Here is an 11,467-nt window from a genome sequence, read left to right on the forward strand (position 1 = left end):
ATCCTAACTAGCCTACTTTTGAGAAAAATTAAAAATATTTCCAAAAACTTCGAATTACAAATAATGCTATTTTATAACTGTTGTTTTTCAATACTTTTCATTTACTAATTAATTTAAGTGCTTACATATGCAAAATATTGTGTCATATAACAAATTGCAATATTTTAATCATTTTCTGTAATTAATACGAATAATTTTGTACTCTTTTGTTCATTTATATGCATTTTAGTGTTATGTAAGAAATTTTAAAATGTTTTAGATTAAAAGCAAATTTTTTCTCGTGATTCCAGGAGCTAGTCTAGTGACGATATGTAATAAAAAACTGAGTTTAACGTCTGCCCAAGACTTTCCGCGTGAATTAAAACGGCTGAACACTGGTAATTCGACCCATGTTTGAATCCCGGCTAACGAATTATCAATGAGGTCGGTTTGGCGGTCTTTCCGATGTACTATAACAGAGTTGCCAAACTTCATGTCTGTAAGAGCCGCATGTTGAAAAGCAGGAAATGTTAGAGAGCCTCAACTAGATTACGTTTCGAACGTTCCAAAAGCCTCAAGTCCAAATTTACATTATTTTAAATGTAATGAAACAGGATTCAAATGAAAAGAAACGTCTGATAACTTTGTAAAAAGAAATGAAATAAATTTCTCCCTTCGGACATTGAGTAGTTTTAGTTTAAAATGTTTCATACTCCATCAACATCTCTCCAAAAAATCTGATGTGTACACCACGACTTTCTTGTACGGAATATTAAATTATACGAATTTTTCTTGCATTTCACTTAAACTTATTGGGCTGAATCAAGTCTACTTCGTCAATAGCGCCTAAACCACAATAGAATAAATGCACTATTTAAAATTCACTACATTAGTTTACCATAGCGACACTCTGGCGCTAGGTTCACGTCACACAGTTTTACATCTCATTCATTTAACTTGGAATACACAAAAAATGGGTCATGTGAAGAATTATCCAATTGTTGCCACATATGTTTTATTCAAATACTATAGTAAATCTAAAACAATGTATAAAAGAAATTAAACAAACAAAACAAAACAAAACAAAAAGTTTTTCACAGACGATTCAGTATTTCCTATTCAATTAATTCAGTTCTCCCTCCGCGAAAGGCAAATCAATCATATCAAATATATCAGATATATCAAATATATCAGAACTCAAATATCCATATTAAAAATTATGAAGTAAATCTTAAACATATATTTCCTCGAATAAATTCCAGAATGGATTAAGCATGATTTAATTCGCAACAATAAAAGAAGGTGTTATCTTTGTTGTTGGGTAGCTTAGTTTCTCTAGATTGGCAAAAAATCCACTGTTCTGCTAAGTTTCAAATGTAAACAAATATGGCAGCTAAAGTAAAAATAATCAGGCTTATCTGAACTTAAACAACTTTTAAATATTGATAATTCTACAAATACTGCTTGCAGATTTACTAAAGCCAGAAAATCCTTAACCGGAAAATAAGAACAACATAATTCCATCATTTTTAAAGCAAAAAATGCGCAATTTACCAACATAAAAGAATAAAAAATCTGAGCTCACGGAGCCGAGTAACAAGGTGGGTATATATATATTTTTGGTGCGGCTTATTACAACCAAAAAGGGAGGTGCACATCTACATGTTACAGCAATCCTATATACAAAATTTCAACGTTCTGAGTCTACTCGCTTTCGTGTTATGCGAGATACATACGTACGTACAGACACCATGAAAAAATCTTTTCTGAATCCATTTTAAATCAGTTTTATAATTCGTTTGTGGAAATAGAGTCCTTTATTCTGTCCTCATGTACAGATGTCTGGCAAAAATATCGTTAAATTGCATTCGATAACGGTCAAAATGGATATTTTCGTGATTACAATACTTCCCTTACTTCGTACAGGGACATAAAAAACGTCCGTTTCCCTTAGTGGGGTACATATGCTGCTTACTAATAAACATTTCCCCCTTTTTATGTCATTTTAAGACACACTCAAAACTCAATAATTTATCACACTGAAATTTGTTATTTGTATATAAAAACAATAAAAAGTTTGAAAAAAGATTAAAATATTTATTATAAACAACCTAATTTCAAACATTTTCTTACATAACATTTTAAGATACTCTTAAAAATATAGCATAATGATACTGAAAAGATCTGATTTGTACACCACACGACTTCCTTGCACGGAATATTAAATGATCGCATTTTATCCTGAATTTGATTTAAACTTATTTCCTCGAATTTCATTAGAGATATATTTCTTATTCAATTAATTCAGTTCTCACTAGGAGGCAAGGCAAAATTACATAAAAACTCAAAATATTTTCATTAAAAATTGAAAAATATAGAAAAACATAAAACAAACACAGTTAAAACGATTAAAAAACTTTTTTTTTTTTTTTTTTTTTTTTTTTTTTTTTTACAATTAAAAATTACAGTTTCTACGCAGAAACAAGCAATTCAGCCAGCAGGCGAAAAGGCAGATTTTTTGGTGCACAAAACTAAAAGTTTCCTTCTGGTCCCACTCGGCAAAAAGACACGAAGTTGCAGAAAGACTTAATTTAGAAGTCTTTCCGCACCTTCTGAAGAATGAATCTTTCAGAGTGCGCTAACACTTGAGACCTTCTCAAAACGTTTTACATACCCGTCAATCAGAATACAAAGTTCTTTCACTGTTATGCTTAATGAACTCCAAATAAGTTGCTCAAATAACTTTCTTACAGTTAATACTAAATATGATGCCGAAATACGGCAGACATAAGAGCACATAAGAGACACCACTGTGATTCGATACGCAGAAAATAAAAACACATGTTTTTTCACTTGTTCGAAATTCAACATACATTCGCTGAAGCTAAACTGATAGGAGAGGCTCTAAAACCAGTCTTAGAATCTAAGTCATTGTTGTCTGGAATTTCAAACCCTGGGGATGCTTTTATTTGTTTAGTTAATGAATTCTCTTGCTAGGGATAGGGTAAATGAAAAAAAAATTATTCAGAAACAAATGATTAGGGAAAAAGGTTATAATGGATATTTAAATTTTTTGCGTGTCGTTACTAGAAGGAAACTTAAGTTTCCCTCTCTTTGACGTTGCTACAGTAGCTTGAAATTATTAACCCGAGTATAAGTAGAATTAATCTCGAAGCGCAATTTGGTGAAACGTTTCTCATTTCACCTTTCGTACAAGTCTGTTGCCATTCGGCAAAATGTAAAACATTTATCTTTCAAACTTGATCTGTTATTGAACAAACTAAACTATTTAAAAGCAACAAATGCAGTTCTTAAGAATGGGAATTTTTTTTTTTTTTTTTTAACTTTCAAATCTGATTTAGTTAAATAAAAATGCATTTAATTTATGATAGAGCTAATTGAAAACATTAAACATTTTTATCGAATTACATTATATATTTTCACTTTTCAAATATACTTTTTTTTTCACTTTAATGCGGTGTTTCACTTTTCAGTCGATTGCCATTCGGAAAAACGTAAGACATTCTTTCATATTTAAACAAAACTAAACTATTTATGAGGAATAGATGCAGTTCTGAAAAATATTATATTTTTATTTTAAAATCTGATTGATTTAAATAAAAATATATTTAATTCACGATGCATCTAATTAAACAAATTAAATATTTTTATAGAATTACATTATATTTTTTTCACTTGTTAAATATGCAAAAGATATATAATGTTCCCAGCTTAGTCTTAATGCACATTCATCCAATATCTTATAAAATGTTTTGTTGCTCCATCTGGGCCATGTCTGTTGATTTATCTCTACTGGTCAACCATATTAAAGTTTTAAAGAGCCCTCTTTTGGGTGATCGTTAAAATCTCAGCCCTTTTAGATTTATTTTTGTATCAAATTGTTTTTGTAGTATGATCGCTGATTTTTTTATGCTACAAAATATGAATCAGTATTGTCAAACGAAGATGTATTCAACATATTGGCAATCGAGAACATAAAATCGCACTCTTTGCTTTAAACTATTCAACTGGCAGAGAACAATGTTTCCAGTAAAGCCAGAAAAAAAATTCTAGTTTTTATATATAACTATAAACTATATAATTTATTTACTAAAGGATTATTCAGAGAGGAATTCCTTCGAGAAAGATCGTAGAAGTTTAGTTGAATGAACTAATTTATAAATGCTTTTTGAATGCTTATAAGTTACTTCATTAACTAAAATTCTACTACCTTTCTCAAGGGAGATAATATGCTCAATAATTTATTATTAAATAAATTATTATTTAATTTACTTTGCAGCTTTTGTGCAAGTAATGGGCGATTTATTACGGTTAATTAATATATTTACTTCAATCTTTGATATAAACGATATAACTACAAAAATATATAATCTATATATAACTGAAAAGTGCATGCTTGTACTAATGATAATGCTAATTTCCAAGCTGTATTCAAATATTCAAAATTAGGTGCACATGTGTGTCTGCCTAATATTAGGCAATTAAGTTATATATTGGCACTTATATCTGCCAAACTTTTTTTTATTATTTCTAATCGCAAATTATATAGACAGGACAAGCAAAGCTGAAAGAAAATAACTAAACTAACAACAATCCAAAAGTATAATCTTTAAATCTATTTTGTGTGTCCTTCCCAATATCTGTCCCAGAGTGATCCAGCATCAAGTTCAGGGCAACCACTCAGATCCATTGCCTCATGAAAATCGCACAATTTACAGATTGGGATTGAGATAATGGTCACTCGATGCAGATGTTTTGAAAGGTAATCATGGCCAGTAACGAGCCGAAAGATAACAGCAGATTCCTTTCTGGGCCATAAAGGAATGTCAAAAATTGACTTTATGAATTTTCCTCTCGGTAACGTTTTTCCAAAAAGGCTTCTCCGTAGTAATTTTTTTTATTATTCTTTCCGTAACGTAAAAAGGGGTGTGGTTGTTAGTTGCTTGGGGAATACTGACCCTTTTCTTGCCAACAAATCTGCCTTGTCATTTCCATGAAGACCAAAGTGTGACGTTATCCATTGCATGGTAACATCTTTACTATCCTGAACTGAGCTGTTTAGTAACTGCTGACATCTACCATATGGGAAAAAGCAAAATTTCGCTTTTGGTTTTTCAAAATTTGCAGAAAATTACCAAATACATTTGTCAAAGGTGAGAAAATATAGCAGTACTTCCTCTTGGAATAAAATTCGTTAAATATTTAATTTAACGAATTTTTTATTTAGACATTTTTCAAGTTTTATCGGTATTTGGGTTGGTTCATAGCAAAAAGGTGGCGATTTTCCTAAAGGATAATTTCGTGGAGAATTTTCTAAGAGAAATTAGCTCGCATTCACGTTACAGCGGAAATCGAGAAACCCAACGCCTGTTCACCGGAGTCGAACTTCCAGTATTCAGCGGTCTTAACAACTCGGCCACTAAAGGCAGCTCATATTCACTCGGGTTTTACATTCGAGTACAATCATAAAAATCTCCCATGTAACCTGTCTGTTCGCAGGGATTTCATTCCAGAGTTAAACTAGCAGTGTTCAACGGCCTTATCGCTCAGCTGCTGGTAGTTTATCGACATTTAGAATAATAAGAAAGAAGTATTCATTTAAAAGAACTACGTGTGCATTTTGAAAATATTTTCATCATTGCAAGTTTTTGTTTACCTCATTTCTGTTGGTACTTTATCGTGCAGCACTTCTTAATTTTGGAAGTTTCACTATCCATATAAACTTGTGCCTCTGTATCTACTGATTCAGTATCTACGGTTTGAGTTGGGGGCCACTGACAGCGCCTACATCCGGAATATTTAAATAAGTATGCAGTTTATAAGTTACTAACTGCGCACTAAACAAAAAATGGGCTGTAGTGATAAAAATAGGCCAAAAGCGACCTACTTTCTCTGTATGACAACATGAGCACAAATAGACATACGCGATTTATGCCCGTGGTTTAATTCTTTCTGAAGTCCTAGACAATTTTTGTTTAATTATTATTCTTGAAACTAGCAGTAAATGTTACAGATACAGTATTTCTTATCTAACGGAAATTAAGTTTAAATATAATAATTATTTTCGTATGTATGAGAAAACGAAAGCGTGCATTGTCAGCATACAGTGTAATACACAGTACAGTTTATTATTGCTTTATTTTATGTTAGTAACGATTTATTGCACCCATTTTATCTACAAAATTTTATTATAGCCATATGCGTTACATTAATATCACGCTATATGAACTGTGAGCTAGTGTTCACGGCTTTACGTAACAGTATCACCTGCGAATACGGGGAAGGGCAACTGCTCTCCAAAAGTTTTATTTCTCCCTGTAATAGCATAATTATGTCTGCATGTTCTGTGCGAAGTTTTACGAAGCACACGTTTTGTGGTTCTAGCATTTCACAAGATGAGAGAGATCAGGGTCTTGGAAAACTGAAGGAAGGAACATATCCGTGTCACAAACTTTGCAATCGACAACTTAATGGAAGGAACCTTTTAGTTTTTCAGAAAATTCGGTTCTTGGCATTCGACCATACAAAATGGTTGGTTGCTGACTGTCAAAATATAGGGATCATTCAAGCACATTGTGGAGTCGTTAGGATTTTTTTATCCTGGAGAACTGAAAAATGAGCAATGCCCTCGCCTGGACTCGAACCTGGACGTCTCGAATACGCATAGAGTGCTGCAGCTACACCACGAAGACATGCAGAAAAGGAGGGAGAAAAATCCTCCTTTTGAAGGACCACTGGAGATTAGGGCACCCAGTCTCCAAATCCTGGCGGTGAATATTTTAACTCATATCAGCTAGTTTATCATTTGAAGAGAAATATACGCAAAGAATATACATCTATTGGAAGAACGGAGTAACAAAACTTCCGAATATCTCTATACATTTTGTTAGGAAAGTGGACGCCAAGTCTTTGAAGTCGGCGAATCATGAAACGGAATCTGAATATTAAAAACAAAATACATTCCACATTCGGTGATTGATATCCTTTCCCAAGGTACATGAAAAGATAAGACAATGCAACAGCCACGAACGTGACGTAATAATGAGCAAGTTTGTTATTAGCTGGGGCGAAAGAGTTCCTGTTTGGGTTTATCTGAGTGCTCCTTCCGTTTACAAGAAAAACGCACCAAGAAGACAGTACGATCTTCCCTAACGAAAACTAGAGACCTATGCAAAACTATTTAAATATTTTCGCATTTAAATAACGACAAAATTCGTCATTTTAACGATTCAGATTTAAACTATAAGTTGCCGATGATTACCTTTCAAATTAGACGTTAATTACCGATCACAATAAAGGTATTTTAAATTTGATGAATCTTTAAACGCATCTACTTCAGTTTGAACTAAATATAAGCACGACACTGGCAGCTCTAAAATTCTTTTGACCCTGTAGGCGGCATTTGTTTAATTATTGTATTGTCAGAAATTTCCATTCGTTAGAATGAAATCTTAATCAATGAAGAAGATAAGAAAGCAAAATATTTTAAACAGCGAGATAACACGTATGTTCAAAGTGACAACAAACATTATGGTCAAATAAAAAACGGCCAAGATTTTCAGAGGGTTGATCATTTACATTTTAAGTACGCTTAGTACGTAAGTAGTTTACTTCATTTTGAGTAAGTTTAGTGCTAAAGTAATTTAGCAGCTTAGATTGTCTTTCTCCGTAATTTTAAAACAGAAAATTAATTTTCAAATGAATTTTCTTTAATATAAAATATGCTGTACAATAGTTCGAAATGTTTACAGCTGGAAATATTGAGTTAGGGAAACACTGATGGCTAAAGTTCATTGGCTTAAGGGGATAAAAGGTACACGTAAATGCGTTGTGATTAGCAAAGTAACTGAAATTTTAACAATTCATTCACGACGAATAAAAAATTAAATGAATTTAGGAATTCCTTAATTGTAACAAAACACACTAGAATTACCAATGCGAAAGAACGTGAAGGAGTTCCTCAGAAGTATTTGCATGAGACTTTCGCAACCAGCCTGCTCGGCCGCCGAGAACAGAACTCAAATATTAACCACGGTTTTAACAACTCGGTCGCTTAGTGAAATGTTATTCAGAGCTATTTTTGGCAAGCTTAAATGGTACAATAGTTCATTATCAAGCTAACAAACATAATGCATAACAAATTTTATTAAAAAAATTATTGCTTAATTACTTTCACTGTCATTAACGTTGTACCTTAAAAACATATATACAGTATGTTTCAGTGTACGTGAAAGTGTGTGAGACATACATACTCTCAGAGAGATGAAAGTACACTTTTTGCGCCGTGATCAAGCCGAGTAACCCCTTTCTTTCCTAGGAAACTAGCTCAACAACTTTCGATTGGGACAGAAAGTTGATTCAGCTCACACGAAAAAGACTTTCCCTAGATTATTCCCTATATATAGAGTAATATAAAGCGTCGGTTTAGTAAATGAGTACAGTGCACAGGCGGATAATAGTAACTATGACAACTACATTTAATAACTACAATACCATTTTTACTGTAATAACTTCCTTTTTTAGTTTTTTTAGTCACAGAACAAAAACAACAACAACAACAAAAAAAAAAAAAAAAAAAAAGGCTTTTATAGCATAATATCTCTAAACTGAAATTTAAATTTCCAGTTGAATTGAATTACGTTTTCAAAATTGTATAGAACCTTACGTTTTCAAAATTGTGCGAGTTAAAAACCGGTCTTTTTTAAAAAAAGAAGAAATTTTGCATTTAATGTCGTTTCATTTCCTTCCTTTCACGCTTTCGCCCACCAGCGGCCGAGCGGTAAAATCGCTGAACACTGGTAGTTCGGTCCGAGGTTCGAATCCTGCGAATGGGCTGGTGCATTGGTGTTTTCATGCTTTTCCCCATGTGTAACATGTATACGAGCCAGTTTCCCCTAGAAAGTCCTCCACGAAGGCATCCCTCCCTTTAGGCAGATGGCCCTAGTGTGCTTTGCCGTAGTCTTAATACACCAATACACCTTTCACGCTTTCTACAGGTGCACGTAAATGACATCATAAAATACATTCATCAGTCAGCAGAATGCTTTTGGACAGGTTAACAATTAAAACAATTTTGCCATTGGCTGTAAATGGAAAGGTGAAATACCCCAATGTATCCCTGGGTTATAACTAAATCACCAGTGGCCGAGTAGTTTAAAAATTCGAAATATTGTTAATATTCTCCGAGCGTTCGTCCCCGTGGTTGAAAGGAAAGGATTTATGAGTTTTGCGGTTTTTCTTCCATGCAGTGTAAATGCCGCTCAATTTCTTAAGACGGGGAAAGTTCAAAATCTTGTCTTTGAAGGGTTTGGTTTAATTGATTACGGCAAAGCCTCGAGTGCTATCTGCCTGAGGGGATGGATATCTTCGTGGAGGACTTTCTAAGGATAACTGGCTCGTATACACGTTATACATGGGGAAAACCAGGAAAACATCCATGCAGCCAGCCCGTTCGTGGGATTCGAATCTCGGATCGAACTCCCCAGTATTCAGCGACTTTACCACTCGGCCGCTGCTAGACACTTGTCTTTGAATGAAGTCATGAATAATGAAATGAGCGCCTCAGAAGTTCCTCCTTTAAACATAAAAGTTAATGCTTCAAATATCAGACATATTTAAGATTGACAATTTGTGCAGGCAGATTCTTACGGATATCTTTCTTGGAAAACCTAGCTTGTGTGTACGGTACGCTCTGGATGAAATCCGCGGAAATTCTTTATAATCAATCCTTCTGCAGTTACGCGATCAGTGAATGGTTTGGAGGGCTTTCTAAGCGAAATTGGCTCGCATTTCCATTATGCCATACACACAACCTATTTTGGGGAGAAGCCAAACCTTTCACCCAAGTTCAAACTACCAGCATTCGGCAATCCTTAACTGCTCGAACCACAGGTGTAGCATCCGCGACTACTTGATGTTAATTGAAATGGACTTTTTAAAGGACCCGTTGTTCGGTTATGTACGCTGGTTATGTTTGCTCCAGTGTGGTATTGAAATATTCATACAACCATATCCTAGCATTTGGATATATTGGTTCCTAGTTATGCTATACTTACTGACCATCAGACTCAATAAAATTACGAACGCGATGCGATTTTTACCCACTCCACCATGTCTTATATACTCGTAAAGCAACATTTTCACAATTTGAAAATCGGATTCTTTCAGTGTGAAGTAGCTCGTATCACAAGTTACAGCCGACGTAAAAAGCTTGAAACCTACCCAACGATGAATTTAAAACTATTTATGAACCTTAAATGTAAAAAAAACTTATCTCGCATTCTCGTATAAAATTTTTTAACATTAATAATGTTTTGCATTACCAACACAATTAGAAATAATCAGTTCAGTCCTATAATTTATTTTTCAGATTTCTTTTAAAGACAGTGTAAAACGTCAGTAAACGTGTATAACAACACTTACCTGAGACTGGACACCATGCTGATGACCATCCGCATAGTGGGGATGCTTCAATAGATTTTGCAAGTTATGAGCACTGGTGCACGACACACGGCGAGAGCACAGCACTCCAAAGAGCACTAAAAGAACTATTTGACACCTCTTACGCATCACTTGAAATAATGTCACATAATCCGCTATGTAATAATGTACCTAAAAAAATTGCAAATAAATGCATGCGTTTTTTATATTTCTACTCGTTCCTTGCATACTGTGTGGAAGGCACTACACAACATAACTTTCACAAACACAATTATTGTTTCGAAACGAGAAAAACTTCAAGTTTGAAAAAAAATCCAAAATATGATTCACAATTTTAAAAACAGAGACAAATTATACTCGTTGATTCCAAAAAGAAATACGCGCTTGTTCATTACTGCGCACGTAAAATATTTATTTCAATAAATTCAATCGATCCAGCCGAGATATTAAAAAAAATTGGTAAACTTTTTTATGAGAATATCGCGCACGTGCAACAACACAGCAGAGAGAAGAAAAACCATCTCGAATTCTGAGGAGAGGGACACATCAGATGTGTAAATACGTATTCGCCAAAACAGGTTTATTTCGCCAATCTTGGCGAGCGCAATTCCATGACTCTTTTTCTTTTTTTTTCTTTTTTTTTTTTTTTTTTAATGTATACTTTCCAAATGAAGTACACTTTCGCTGACTCCAAAAATGAAGCTTATTTAAAAAAAAAAAAATACTGTTGTATAATAATGCCTCAAAGTACAGTGAAATGTCACTAAGACAGGCAGATATGTGTCCATCGGTTTTTATTTTTTCTGCCCCAGTGGAGTATGTTCAACTGTATAAATATTGACTTTCCATTATTATTTAATACTTACTATTTATGTTCTAAGCAATACTCTATAAATCTATAAATAATCTATAAATCACTCTTAGCAGTCAAATCTACGGGAGGTTGCCTCTGAGAAAAAAGTTACTGAATTCAAATGATTTTATTTTTATACTATAGAATAAATAATTATTTTTTGATTGATTGCTG

General features: G+C 33.5%; 1 protein-coding gene across 1 annotated transcript in view; it reads right to left on the minus strand.

The window, feature by feature from the left end:
- Positions 1-10,952, minus strand: part of LOC118192746 (uncharacterized) — a 198,372-nt gene extending 187,420 nt beyond the window's left edge. Inside the window, exon 1 of the mRNA XM_035363762.2 lies at positions 10,423-10,952. Coding sequence (XP_035219653.1) covers positions 10,423-10,569 — 147 coding nt within the window. The 5' untranslated portion in view covers positions 10,570-10,952. The remainder of the gene's footprint in view (positions 1-10,422) is intronic.
- Between the last annotated feature and the right edge of the window lie 515 nt (positions 10,953-11,467).

The sequence above is a fragment of the Stegodyphus dumicola genome, chromosome 9 (genome assembly GCF_044657685.1).
Source record: "Stegodyphus dumicola isolate Sdum_Otavi_A_Nest chromosome 9, ASM4465768v1".
Taxonomy (NCBI): domain Eukaryota; kingdom Metazoa; phylum Arthropoda; class Arachnida; order Araneae; family Eresidae; genus Stegodyphus; species Stegodyphus dumicola.